The sequence below is a fragment of the Engystomops pustulosus genome, chromosome 6 (genome assembly GCF_040894005.1).
Source record: "Engystomops pustulosus chromosome 6, aEngPut4.maternal, whole genome shotgun sequence".
NCBI classification, from domain to species: domain Eukaryota; kingdom Metazoa; phylum Chordata; class Amphibia; order Anura; family Leptodactylidae; genus Engystomops; species Engystomops pustulosus.
Genome location: NC_092416.1, coordinates 180,402,096 through 180,416,923, shown reverse-complemented (window position 1 = coordinate 180,416,923; position 14,828 = coordinate 180,402,096). Strand labels below are relative to the sequence as shown.

General features: G+C 43.8%; 1 protein-coding gene across 1 annotated transcript in view; it reads right to left on the bottom strand.

Annotated features, from left to right (window-relative positions):
- Positions 1 to 14,420, bottom strand: part of LOC140065122 (F-box and WD repeat domain containing protein 10B-like) — a 28,392-nt gene extending 13,972 nt beyond the window's left edge. The window contains exons 1-12 of the mRNA XM_072112643.1: positions 13,663 to 14,420; positions 10,144 to 10,323; positions 9,923 to 10,050; positions 9,104 to 9,223; positions 8,116 to 8,225; positions 7,829 to 8,032; positions 6,081 to 6,202; positions 5,380 to 5,528; positions 5,121 to 5,263; positions 4,147 to 4,305; positions 1,988 to 2,280; positions 1,431 to 1,631 (exon numbers count right to left, since the gene is read on the bottom strand). Of these exons, the coding sequence (XP_071968744.1) occupies positions 1,431 to 1,631; positions 1,988 to 2,280; positions 4,147 to 4,305; positions 5,121 to 5,263; positions 5,380 to 5,528; positions 6,081 to 6,202; positions 7,829 to 8,032; positions 8,116 to 8,225; positions 9,104 to 9,223; positions 9,923 to 10,050; positions 10,144 to 10,323; positions 13,663 to 14,173 (2,320 nt within the window). The 5' untranslated portion in view covers positions 14,174 to 14,420. The remainder of the gene's footprint in view (positions 1 to 1,430; positions 1,632 to 1,987; positions 2,281 to 4,146; positions 4,306 to 5,120; positions 5,264 to 5,379; positions 5,529 to 6,080; positions 6,203 to 7,828; positions 8,033 to 8,115; positions 8,226 to 9,103; positions 9,224 to 9,922; positions 10,051 to 10,143; positions 10,324 to 13,662) is intronic.
- Positions 14,421 to 14,828: the final 408 nt, after the last annotated feature.

Here is a 14,828-nt window from a genome sequence, read left to right as displayed (position 1 = left end):
TGCCCCCTATGTACAGGAATATAACTACTATAATACTGCCCCCTATGTATAAGAATATAACTACTATAATACTGCCCCCTATGTACAAGAATATAACTACTATAATACTGCCCCCTATGTACAAGAATATAACTACTATAACACTGCCCCCTATGTACAAGAATATAACTACTATAATACTGCCCCCTATGTACAAGAATATAACTACTATAATAGTGCCCCCAATGTACAAGAATATAACTACTATAATACTGCCCCCTATGTACAAGAATATAACTACTATAATAGTGCCCCCAATGTACAAGAATATAACTACTATAATACTGCCCCCTATGTACAAGAATATAACTACTATAATACTGCCCCTATGTACAAGAATATAACTACTATAATACTGCCCCTATGTACAAGAATATAACTACTATAATACTGCCCCTATGTACAAGAATATAACTACTATAATACTGCCCCCAATGTACAAGAATATAACTACTATAATAGTGCCCCCAATGTACAAGAATATAACTACTATAATACTGCCCCTATGTACAAGAATATAACTACTATAATACTGCCCCCTATGTACAGGAATATAACTACTATAATACTGCCCCCTATGTACAGGAATATAACTTCTATAATACTGCCCCCTATGTACAGGAATATAACTATTATAATACTGCCCCCTATGTACAGGAATATAACTACTATAATACTGCCCCCTATGTACAAGAATATAACTACTATAATACTACCCCCTATGTACAAGAATATAACTACTATAATAATGCCCCCTATGTACAAGAATATAACTACTATAATACTACCCCCTATGTACAAGAATATAACTACTATAATACTGCCCCCTATGTACAGGAATATAACTACTATAATAATGCCCCCTATGTACAAGAATATAACTACTATAATACTGCCCCCTATGTACAAGAATTTAACTACTATAATAATGCCCCCTATGTACAAGAATATAACTACTATAATACTGCCCCCTATGTACAAGAATTTAACTACTATAATACTGCCCCTATGTACAAGAATATAACTACTATAATACTGCCCCCTATGTACAAGAATATAACTACTATAATACTGCCCCCTATGTACAAGAATATAACTACTATAATACTGCCCCCTATGTACAAGAATATAACTACTATAATACTGCCCCCTATGTACAAGAATATAACTACTATAATACTGCCCCCTATGTACAAGAATGTAACTACTATAATACTGCCCCCTATGTACAGGAATATAACTACTATAATACTGCCCCCTATGTACACGAATATAACTACTATAATACTGCCCCCTATGTACAAGAATATAACTACTATAATACTGCCCCCTATGTACAAGAATATAACTACTATAATGCTGCCCCCTATGTACAATGTAGATCTTGTTACCGGAATCATCCTGTGTCCTTATGGCAGGGGCAGAACTTGTCCTACTACAGGGCTCTGGGCTTCCTTCTCTTGCTGTCCGGGGTCTGGATGCTGATGGAGGCTTCTTGTAGAATTCTGGTTGCAGATCGATGTATGCAAAACTTCTTCGGTAATTTCTTAGCTCCGGCCAAGTAACTGGTTTTAAGGACTCCATGTGTAAATCTGCAACAGAATAGAACAATGTATCATTGTAATAAAGAGAGAATAGAGAGGTTTATTTTTATGCTGTGGATTATCACGATAATTTTTGCAGTTTGGAGTGATGCATTTCCTTTGTGTTGTACACTAAGGTCCAGTGGCCCAGGACATGGTTCCCTGACAGCTAAGGCTGGGTTTACATTTTGTTTTTGGTATACACTCAGCCCTCCTGCTGTATACACTGAGCGTACCCATTGACCAGTGTGACTAGTATCTGATGCATCCGCTTTATGTATATTTAGCAGTGGGGATGGGCTTATCTGGTGCCTGTAGAATAGACATTTACTATATTATAGATGGATCTGGTTCTGTGATGTTACCATGTGCTTTCTTTATGCTTCTTGCAGACAGGCTCCGGGCGTGATGAGACAGCTGACTCTTTGTCCCACGACCATGGTCGTTTTCCTCCTGCTGGTAGACTTTCCTATTGCTGGAGCCAACGCGTTTCATTCTCTGGGCACGCACGTAGCTGTATGGCCTCACCCGGATGGGAGCTTCTTGGAATCGCTGCCTGTCTTTCAGGACATGGACTCGTTCTGATGTCTGCGAATAATCCCACGACACCTCCTCAAACTGGAAGATCATGATACTTGTCAGTACGTTGATCACCATCCTAAAGGGTAGAAAACATTTGTGTCTGTCAATAATATATGTAATGGAGGTGTCAGAAATGCATATTATGGCGCTGCATTGACATTACTTATCAAGCCAAGATGTAAATGTATCCATACGTCCTGAGTTTAATAATAATTATTAATTATATAGCGCACACAGATTACGCAGAGCTGCACAGAGTTTGCCACATCGGTCCCTGCCCCCAATGGGGCTCACAATCTAATCAGTATGTTTTTGGAGTGTGGGAGGAAACTGGAGGACCCAGAGGAAAACCCACACAAACACAGAGAGAACATACAAACTCTTTGCAGATGTTGACCTGGATGAGACTTGAACCCAGGACTCCAGCGCTGCAAGGCTGTAGTGCTACCCACTGAGCCACCATGCTGCCCCAGTTTATTTGTTTGATAGCCACACTCATGCACCTGTGGCTCTACAGAGCATGCATGTATTTTAGTCATTAGAGGGAAATGAGTTCTTAATAGATAGTTTATCACCTGTGGGTGCAAAGGATCAGGCATGCTGAAATCCATGTTCCTCACCCTTTCTCTGACATGTGCTACAGTATTAGATATAGAGGTTGTCTGGCCCATGAGGCATTTTTCATATTGATGACTTGCAGGATATATAAGTGGTGGAGGGTCAGACACTGGGGCTCATTTACTTACCCGGTCCTGTCGCGATCCAGTGCCGCGTTCTCTGACGAAGATTCGGGTCTTCCGGCGATTCACTAAGGTTGTGCGCCCGATGTCCACCAGGTGTCGCTGCTGCGCCGGAGTTCACCTGCTTCTTCCCGGTGCATGTGAGTGCTATTTTTGCAACAGAAAATTTTTTTCAAATTCCGCGTTTTTTCCGAATCCGTCAGGTTTTCCGATGGCCACGCCCACCTCCCACGATTTCTGTCGCGTGAAAGCTGGCGCCGATGTGCCACAATCCAATAGCCTGCGCTAAAATCCCGGAGGAATTTGGCGCAATTCAGAAAAATTATTATTATTAATTCGGGAATCCTGACGAAAATGCACAATTCAGACCCTTAGTAAATGTGCCCCTTTGACTCCACACCTCAGCTGCCTCCAGACACCAGAACGTATACAATGGGCGGAACCAAAAGCAGATGGCTCTGTCCACTACTGTATATAGCACCAGGCCAGGTAACTGCAGCCGAGCTCCCATTGAAGTGTGCAGGAGTAAAGCTTCATGAACACTAACGTGTTTGCAAATCAAGTGTTAAACAGGCCTTGTTTGCTGGCGGTGGACATTGGCGGTACCTCTGCACCTTCTGTTTCCAATTCCTTCCACTTTATAGCTTCAGGTGCCCGGAAGCTGCTACTACAGCTGATCAGAATGGAAGGCGAGTGTCTGACACCCACTGATCATATACTAATGACCGATCTTCAGGCCGGACAATCCCTTTAAAGAGGTATTTATTACCATCTCAAGTATTTATGTCATACCTAGAAGATGTGCTATGAATGCCTTATAGATGCCATTCTCACTTCTGGGACTTAGGCTACATTCACACGAACATGGCGGGCATACGTTCGCCTGATGGAGAGGAGGAGTGGTGACATCTACATAGAGATACATGGCTCACGGCGCCGTAACAGGTAACGCAAGTGCTATCTTTTCCCAGTTTACGGAGCGGTATGGTGCCACATGTGTGCTGCACCGTATCGCTCCGTGCGCCCATTGCCGGCCTCTGGGGGGCGTATGTACAGCCACAAGATTGCTCCCGTATAAACGCCCCCCTACGGTCGTGTGAATATAGCCTTAAACCTGAGTATATGAGCAGTAAACTAGCTGGTTGTGAGTGTGTGCAGCTCTCCAGTCACATGTAAAATGTTGGGTAGGTTAAAGTTGTTACCTGTTGTCCTGAATACAGAGTGCAGCCACTGGGTCGGCTCGGCTATTGGCTCTCATCACTCGGAGGCAGTCTCCATTGAGGAAATTAAAAACCCGAATTTTTCCATCGGCGCAGCCAGTAATTACCCGGAGGTAGAGCAGCTCCAAGCACATCACTTCCCTGCAAGAACATGCAGTCTGCATTGAACCAGCATTATGTATAATGTATCCCCTACCTACCACTAGGCATTGTCTACAGTCACAGACACACTTTTGGTTTTACTGGCAACTGTATTATGCTTTAAGGGAAGCTATCAGCAGATTTTACCCCACAAAACTTCTAGCCCCTCAGGTAAGGTATGAAATATCCTTTCTAAAATTCCCTCTTTTATGTGAAATATCACCCATTTAAGTATAAAAAAAAATCGCCTCCAAAGTCAAGTGAAAATGAGTGAAGAGTCAAATTTTGCGTGAGATGAGTCAAGTTTAGAGGCACTTGTAGAAACATGCCGCTAGTGTTATATTAAAGATAAGAATCTCACCTTTAGACCATCAGGCTTATGTGAGCTACAGAAACAGAGATACAGGGAGGTAGAGACATATTTGGAAATGTCTGCAGATAATTATCCATTTCGCACCTATTTCTCTCTGGAACTGTAGCTCACAGAAGCAAAAGCCTGCAGCCTCTAAACTTGACTCATCTCAGACAAAATTTCACATGACTTTCGAGGCGATTTTGTTATAGGTAAATGGGAGAGATATTACATAAAAGAAGTAGTTCTAGAAATAATATTTTATTCCCTACCTGAGGGGGCTGGTAGTTAAAAAGGAGTAAAATCTGGTGACAGGTTCCCTTTATTTCCCCCATAGTGACACTGTAGGGAGGTTGGATGCCTGCTGCTGGGTTCCTCCATAGGTTTCACCTGACCATAGGGGGACCTAAATCTTGATAGAGCCCCCTAGCTATCTGTACCCCTGAATAGTTAGTTGACTTACTTCGGATGTCTGAAGGTCATTAAACGTTTCTGAAAAGTTCCCATCATGCTCCAGGCCATGGCGTATCCATCAGAACTTCCCGATACCAAGTGCCACTGATCAAAGGACAGACACTTTATAGCTCCCTGGTGTCCAGCCAACGTCTGATCAATAGAAATGTACAAGATACACGAGTATCACTATGAATGCAGGACCACGATTCACACCAGTCTCAGTCAGTTTCCTGGAATTATGTGATTAAACACACTTTCTCACCCACCTTGATTAATGCAGCAGTTTCAACGTGCCAGACCTTGACCAGACCCTTGTCGCAGCCGCTCACCACAAACTGGTCCCTCATACTTACAGCCAGGACCGCATCCTTATGTTTAAAGGTCCGCAGACACTTGCCGCTTGTGATATCCCAAACTGAAAAGGAAGAAATCACTCGTGAGGATGTCGGATGCTGCGTGTCGGATGTTACGTGTCGGATACCTGCAGTGAATCCCCTCATATTTGTCACATACGTAAATCACCATTACAGAATTTTACCTAGTTTGTCCCTGTCTACATGTGACTGTGGGATCAGATCTCACAGGGTTTGGTTGTACGATGTAATATGGACCTATACGTCTGCTGAATACATAAAACATATAGGATACATAAACATAAAATACATATAGGAGCTGAATACATAACACATGTTTTGATGACAGTGTAATCAGAGGTGTCAGCCATAGTCCAGTCTGGGGCGGGCTTTGGCCAAAATCGTTCTCAAAATGTCAAAGGGGATATAGCAGCGTCTTGGAGGGTGGGGGGTTTGAGCAACCCTTGTTTAATGCAACATTACTATAATTGCCTAGATGGCCTAGATAAGTATTATTACTGCTCTGAATAAATAAGTGTAAGACCAATGTGATTTACATGTATATAATATGTATATATTTTTTTCTATATATGTCCCAGTATCCCAGTTCTGACCTTTTACGAGTCCATCTTTTGCTCCAGACACCAGCAGATCATCTTGTACATCCAGGCACGTTATGGTCCTCATGTGTCCGTGATAGATCTTGAGGCACGCTCCGGTCTGCAAATCCCACTGTCTGCAAGACAGAAGACACGTAGCTACCACAGAGAAATATACAGGTCAGAGGTATGTGGATTCATAAAGTGTATACCACTGTGCTCATATCATATTTTACATGTATTTTACAATCATTCTGTCTGTGCTGTGAGGGAGATCAGTTTTTGTGCTCACTTTTTGATAAGAATATACAGAACCTAAGCATCCAAGGATCGGGTCACAGTCGTTGCAAATGAAACATAAAGGGGTATTCCTATTTCGGCAAATTAATGTTACTGTTTGTATAATACAAAGTTACACAATTATTCAATATACTTTTTGTATCAATTCTTCACGGTTTTCTAGATCTCTGCTTGCTGTCCTGCTATAGGAAGCTTAGTATCATAGAGAGTAATCAGAGCTGTGTGATATAACGAGCCGTGCACCTATGTGACCAGGGACAGTGTTCTGTCCATGGAAGTAAACATAGAAGCTTTCTATAGCAGGACAGCAAGCAGAGATCTAGAAAACTGGGAGGAATTAAAACAGAAAGTATATTGGAAAATTGTATAACTTTTCATTATACAAACAATATCATTTATTGCTGAAATGGGACAATCCCTTTAAGCCTCATGCACACGACTTTATGTGATGGCCGTGAAGTAGCCACAGAAATTGCGACTATCACGCCACAGCCATTCACTTCTATTATGCTCGGTCACGGTGCAGTGAGGCTGTCGTGTCACACCGCACCATGACCGACCCAGGAGGCCGCGCTGCACATTAAAGTTCAGGTCCTCTTCCTGCCAGGATTTCAGCGTGGCTGCTCAGCTCCTATCTGCCCCCGGCCAAAACGGGACACCACCATTCCCCTATTGGTTACAGGAAGCCTTAAGCCGGTGGCACACGTGGCGTTTTGAACCCGTTTTTGGGACGTTTTTAAGCAGTTCGTTAAAAAACTAATTTTTTAACTACTTTTGACCGTTTTCCACTTCTCTTCATTAAGATAATTGGAGAAAAAACTGTTTAAAGCGAATGTGTTTTTTAATGGACTGCTTAAAAATGGCCCAAAAACGGTTTCAAAACGCCACGTGTGCCGTCGTCTTTAGCCTCATTTTACATCTTGTCAACATGTCTATACATAGTGTATACCCAAATTGTATCCCTTTGGCATACAAGGGTCGGGTATACATTAGAAACATATAGTAAAAATGTGAAACGTGAGTTTCGTTAAGGGTGATGCCACACATGGCGTTTTGAAACCGTTTTTGGTCCGTTTTTAAGCAGTCCGTTAAAAAAACGCATGCGTTAAAAAACGCATCCGTTACATTCGGATCCATAATTGCGCAAATTTGGAAAACCTGTAAAAAACGGATGCGTTTTCAAAAAATGCATGCGTTTTTAAAAACCGGATGCGTTTTTTAACGGTTTGCTTAAAAACGGACCAAAAACGGTTTCAAAACGCCATGTGGGGCATCACCCTTACTCTTATGGAGAAGACATGTAATTTAAAGCATGAACGCGTAACTAAATAGTGAATTTAATACTAACTGGATTAATGGGCAACATTAACAAGTGGTTAATTGAAGATAGAGAATCTGTGAAGAGGTGACACGTCCACCTTTCTCTAAGCTGAGATTGTGCGTGAGATGTTAGTTTTTCGTACCTTATGCTGAGGTCAAACCCTCCGCTAAATACGAAGCCTCTTTCCTCGCACAGCCGCACCACACGGATGCTCCCGGCATGACCTTGAATCAAGGGTGGGATCTGTGCCATCTCTGCCATATCGTATAGCTTGACTTTACGATCTCTTGAGCCAACAGCAACCAAATGTCCCCCATCAAAGTGGATGACTCTGTGCGGGTCACCCCTAGAGATGAAGAAATAACTTATTATACAACACAACCTTACATGCTGGGTCTCTGCTGCTCTTATGTCTGATGTGCCACTTACTGTCCTGTAAGGATGAGAACATTATAGGATCCACAGAACAGATTCCTTTCCTCCAGGGACACAGGTTCAGTCTCTATATCTGTGTATGCCGCTTCCAAACTTTCTCCAGGCTGTAGAATATAAAATGTGATAGCATTACTTGTGTCGGGTATAGGAGTCCTTGCATTATAATGAAATTTGGCAGAACAGCGTCACTGAATTGTACTCATGATTTAAAATGTAAGTGCGGCTGTTCTGACGACAAGCAGGCACTTGCATTATACTTCACTAAGATGCAAGGACCCCCGCCCCCAGCACTGTGCCTGGTCCGTGGAATTTGACCAGTACATGGTTCAGTTTTCACAGGCTGGGCACGGTTGTGTGCTTGCAGCCTTAGGGTGATGCCACACATGGCGTTTTTTTTGCCGTTTTTAAGCATGCATTTTTAGTCTGTTTAAAAACGCATCCGTGTTTGACCGTTTTTGTCCATTTTCAGACTTATCTTAATAGATAAACAGGTTGTAAGCAGCCAAACGTATGGTAAACGGTCAGCATGGTAAACGGAAGTGTTTTCAAAGACGGAAGCATTTTGAAAAAGCATTTGTTTTTAAAGGACTGAAAACGCATGCTTAAAAACGGCCCCTCCCCCCCCCCCCCATTTTCTGTCGCATGATCGCGTGCAACACAATCCGCTTCTAAATCCCTGTCCCGGCGGCGCGTTCCCCGAATATTCGGAAAACGCAACGGAAATTCGGCCGGAAATTCGACCCTTAGTAAATAAGCCCCATTGTTTTTGGATATAGTAATAAAGATTAATGCTTTTTAACGTGAAAGAGGACTCTTCCGTCAGGATTCATTCAGAATTGTGACTTTAACCTGGCCTCACTAAATATGATGGGGGATCTAGCACCTGCTTCTATGTCACCATCAGTATGTAACCCCCCCAAGACCCCTCAACCCCTTAACCATTACTCTGTGATGTCCTTTCTTTTCCCCAAAACCTCCCTACCTTTATTTCTTGGTAGTACTTCTCAAGCCTTGGTAAAGCATTGCCATCTTCTCCGACTCTTGGTACTGGCACTTGTTGAATCTTGGCATAAGAAACACTCACCCCTTTGTATGAGGTTCCCTGCAAAAATAGTAAAGAGAAATTACACATAAATATATTTTTTAATTTTTTTTTCTTTTAGCATGGGATCCTGTGTTGTAATCAGGGCAGCACGGTGGCTTAGTGGTTAGCATTACAGCCTTGCAGTGCTGGGGTCCTGGGTTCAAGTCCCGGGGTCAACATCTGCATCTGAGTTTGTATGTTCTCTCTGTGTTTGCGTAGGTTTCCTCCAGGTCCCACAATCCAGAACATACTGGTAGGTTGATTAGATTGTGAGCCCCATGGGGACAGGGACTAATTTGGCAAGTTCTGTGCACGTAATCTGTGTGCGCTATATAAATAAAGAATTATTATTATTACTGTGTGTACACAGAATGGAGGCATTCATTGTAGATATATTGGGAAGTCCTCTTACTGTGCAGAGCAAACAGTGTCAACAGCTTTGAAATTGTCAGGGTATCTTTGATTAAATTAGTGTCTCTGTTTTTGTCAGTCACTCCAGCTTTAGTGAAACTACAACTCTCATCATGCCTCATTCACTTCTGTGGAACAGCCGGGCAGGTGTGCACGATGAGAGTTATAGTTGTAGGACACCTGTTGGCTGCTAACACTTGAAGCTAAAGTAACCAAGAAGGTTTGTAGTGGGTTGAGGTTTCCAACTATGGGATGAAATTCAGACAGTAGTAGCCACCCAAGCAGCTGTGGTTGTTATCCACCTACCTGCAGGATCATAGCTTCGTTCCTCACAAGTATCTCAGCAGCAAGGTCCAGGAGAAGGTCCCTTGTCAGGTAGCACCAGTGATGAGACACAAAGAGACACCTGAAGAGATGCTTCTTCGTCAAGTATCCTACAAAGACAGAGACAGAACATCTTGGGTTCATTCACAACAACAGATATTCTTCTGAAACATAAACAGTGATTGGTTTGTTGGATAATGTACCTAGAATTTTCTTGGAGAGATGTACCGGGAGGCAGCGGATGAAGTCTATGTATTTCCTGACACCTGATGTTGCCTGGAAGGAGGTAGGTACCACCATAAGAGATGGGTCATCTTCTCTGCAGTCCACAGTTCTGCCTGTCTCCTTAACCTTGTGCTTTTCCTCCTGCAGTTCATGAATTCCTACAAAGACAAATATGGAATTGCCTCAGCTTTGAAGGAGATTAGGTAAAATAGTTCACATTGGTCTAGATTGATAGTTTGCATTCTCTCTTCCATATAGGAATATTCTGACAGTCTTCAGCCACCACCAGAGGGAGCTGTGGGTATGCTGATCTAGACAGCTACTACTGAACTCCTGCTGTACTTATTCTCATGTACAGTGCTCCCCCTAGTGGTGCCTGCTGGCAGAGAAAATGTTATTGTCTAAATATGTTGTTTTGCTGGGGATTTAGCAGGTTACACGTACATTTACATCAAGTGCTATGGGTCCAAGTCTACTAGTCTCCTTCCATCAATCCTTCATGTACCACGACCATCTGATGATGTCTGGACAATCAATCTTTGCGGAAGAAGTTGGACCCACAGCACTTGATCTTGAGCTATTGGACCACTGCCTAGCACTTACCAGCTAATGCATATGATTAAGGATGAACTACAGTGGCTGAGTGAGTAGCACATCTGCCTTGCAGCACTGGGGTCCTGGGTTCGAATCCCACCCAGGTCAACATCTGCAAAGAGTTTGTATGTTCTCTCTGTGTTTGCATGGGTTTCCTACGGGTACTCTGGTTTCCTCCCACACCTCAAAAACATACTGTTAGATTGTTTAGATTGTGAGCCCCATGGGGACAGGGACCAATTTGATATGCTTGTGCAGTGCTGTGTAATCTGTGTGCGCTATATAAATAATGAATTATTATTATTAAAGTTACCATATCTGTGGACTTGTTTGTAAGCACCCGCCCAAACACTATACACACTATAATCTATGAAATGACTTAAGTGTCTCCCTTGTAGGGTCCATTCAGATGGCAATGAACAGTCTGGGAAACCAGGCCTGTAAGATGGACACATTTGCTGGATCAGCTATGGTTTTTCAATGGTGTGATGCAATAAGTTTAAGCCATGGTTGGTCCATGAGATGTGACCGTCACATTTCCCTGCATCTTTTATGTTGGCCTAACTGGGCGAGGGGGTGTTTGCTTTGCATACTAACATTTGTCTAATGTATAACATTTATATTTGTTGACAGATGCAGAGAAAATAACTGAGCGCCGGGGGAAACGCATGAACCCGCTGCACCAGAGAACAGATTAAAGATTTATGGAGACATTTCCAGGAGCTGAGACAACAGCATAGGGCCAGGTAGGGAGGCCGATCACTTTCCATTCCTTTAGATCAGGTTGCTTTAGCTAAGTGTTTCTATAGCTGCCTTCACTGAGGAGAGATAATGGGTTTCTACGTCACTTGTGATGGCAGTATTCACACGGACTAGGCCATTGTTATTAAATTATTGACAATTATCTTAACAGTAAAGTTTTAATTATCCCCCATTACACACGTACAGTGGTGACCGTGGTGATACCTTTGCAGTGACATTTAATCGGTTTTCTCAAAAGAGATTTGTAATCTGTAGTGTGCGCTGTATGTCACCCCTCTGGGTCTGTACAACTATTTCTGGGCATGCAAAGTAGTTGTGGAGCCAAATTATAGCGCTGTATATATTGCATCATCTGGAAGAGTATACAGTAAAGCAAGCAGTTCTATATTAACACTAGAGCTGTGTACCGTATTTTCCGGCCTATAAGGCGCACAAAAAATGCTTTGATTTTCTCCGAAATCAAAGGTGCGCCTTATAGTCCAGTGCGCCTTATATATGAACCGTACTTACAGGCAACAGCTGCCTTGAACTGTGCACAGGTCTGCCACCTGCTGGTCATTCATACTTATGGTCAGGTGCGCCTTATATATGAACTTAGACGTTTTAGCAGGCATTTATTGATGGTGCGCCTTATAATCCGGTGCGCCTTATAGTCCGAAAAATACGGTACTATCCACAGTTCATATAGGAGTGGGAAGGTGTCAACTGATCAGGAAATTCGTGTATGTTGCACATACCCCTTTAATTTGGTCCAACCTGTGGGAGGCGCACCTGTATCAAGAACATGGGTCCTGAGGCTGTGTAATCCTCTGTCCTTGGCTCTTCCAAGTACGTGAGTGGGGAGCAGCGCACATGCATGAGACCGGGGACAGGGGTATCCAAAATCTCAAGAAAGGTACAGACATCTACATTTACTAAGGGTCGCGCTACACATTTTCTTCGGACTGTGCACCTCTTTCGGGGCTAAAACATCTCGCACAGGTATTTAAGATGTGGGTGCGCAGGGATTGTGGCACATGTGCTGCGCTGCTTTCATGCGACAGAAATCGCAGGCCGGGGCGCGTGCCGACGGACGATCCGACTGATTCGGACTGAGCGCAGGATTTAACTTTCAAATTGTGTCGTGAGCCCAAGCACTTACATGCACCAGGAAGAAGAAGGTGAACTCCGGGGACCTGAGCGGGGAAGCGACACATTCAGGATATCGGGCGCACGATCTTAGTGACTCCCCGCACAGCGTATTATACACAAACAATGCACTTACATGCACCAGGAAGAAGAAGGAGAACTCCGGGGACCTGAGCGGGGAAGCGACACATGCAGGATATCGGGTGCACGATCTTAGTGAATCGCGGCACAGGGCATTATCCTTGGACAATGCACTTTCAGTGAACTCCAGCGGACGGGTGAGTAAATGTGCCCCATAATGTGTATATGTCATACATACCTCAAATTGGAGCACCCTTTGATGGTCTCAATCCTTTCACTGTTCTGTGCTTGCTGAACTACAACTCTCAGCATACCTAGACAACCTGTAGTAGGAGCTTATTTGATCAGAGAAGGCTAAGGCTACATCCTGAGAGTATTATATGTCTCTTTACTTTACAAAGTTGTTCTGTCACAGATTTGTGCAGTGATATATCCTTCACCTGGGAAACATCTACTATATACATTGGGGGTCATTTACTAAGGGCCCGATTCGCGTTTTCCAGACGTGTTACCCGAATATTTCCGATTTGCGCCGATTGTACCTGAATTGCCCCGGGATTTTGGCGCACGCGATCGGATTGTGGCGCATCGGCGCCGGCATGCGCGCAACGGAAATGGGGGGGGCCTGGCCGAACGAAAACCCGACGTATTCGGAAAAACCGCCGCATTTAAAAACCGAAAAAGTGTCGCTTGGGGAGCGCTTACCTTCACCTGGTCCGAGGTGGTGCATTCCGGCGCGATGAGATGACTTTCAGCGCAGCAGCGCCACCTGGTGGACGGCGGAGGAACTGCCTTCATAAATCCCGGCCGGACCCGAATCCAGAGCAGAGAACGCGCCGCTGGATCGCGAATGGGCCGGGTAAGTAAATCTGCCACATTGTATATATAATGTAATAGTTGCACTTACTCTCATATAAGAGACTATTACCTACCCGTTTGGTGTCCCTCCTGGGCAATGAGAACATGGATTAGGTTGGCAGCACATTGCAGCAGGTGGGAGCTGCACATCTGTAGCAGGAATAGGGCGTAATTTGCTTTGGTCCAATACGATCCGATCCTGAACCATTCCCAAGTCTCTGTCATAAACTGGTGTAACAGGTGCTTGTTCAGTGCCCGGTCTGATCCGCTGGTACAGAAGTCCTGTGCCAGGCTGGGGTGAATCCGTGACCGGCTGTAAGTAAAGTCTTTGCCCAGGGAGGGCTCCAGCACTTTCTCCATATAAACCAGCAAGTCCCGGCTTTTGAATCTCCTGATGACCCCAAATAGGAACCTTCTTTGGGAGCTGTGCCCGGCTCTTATAAATAGTTCTTTGGTGGTGGCGAGCTTGGTGGCCAGGACACACGTGTCACACGCTTGGCAGACTGGCATCCGTGATGACTGGTTCTCACAGCGCAGATCGGGGGCACATTGTAGACTGAACTCTGATATCTCCATAGTTTCCATGTTACAGACAAAGGATCCGCAGTAGCTCGATAATCACAAAACGACGTAAGAATTTACTACGCCATGTCCAGGAGCTGCCGGGTGCCCTCTAAATCAGATCTGGAGCGGCTCTTACTGTCAGATTCAATCTCAGGGCGGCTGCTGTTTGCTGAAAGTTCCCCCTATTGTTGATGCCTCCAAGGAGACCGAGAGTCGGCTGCAATTATCCTACAATAGGCACCCTACCCCGGCACTGCTGTAAGTATTGTAGTAGACTAGCAGCTGATTCATTGTGAGGTCATTGCCATTATACTGAGTACAGAGCCTGCAGAATGACACCGGAGGTAACGGAGAAGAAGAGGGGGCAACAGCGGTGCGATTAGCTGTGTATGATAGATAGATATGAGATAGATAGATAGGAGATAGATATGAGATAGATAGGCGATAGATAGATAGATAGATAGATAGATAGGAGATAGATAGATAGGAGATAGATAGATAGATAGATAGGAGATAGATAGATATGAGATAGATAGATAGATAGATAGGAGATAGATAGATATGAGATAGATAGATAGATAGATAGGAGATAGATAGATAGATAGATAGATAGATAGGAGATAGATAGATAAAGAGATATGAGATAGAGAGTTAGGAGATAGATAGATAGATAGAT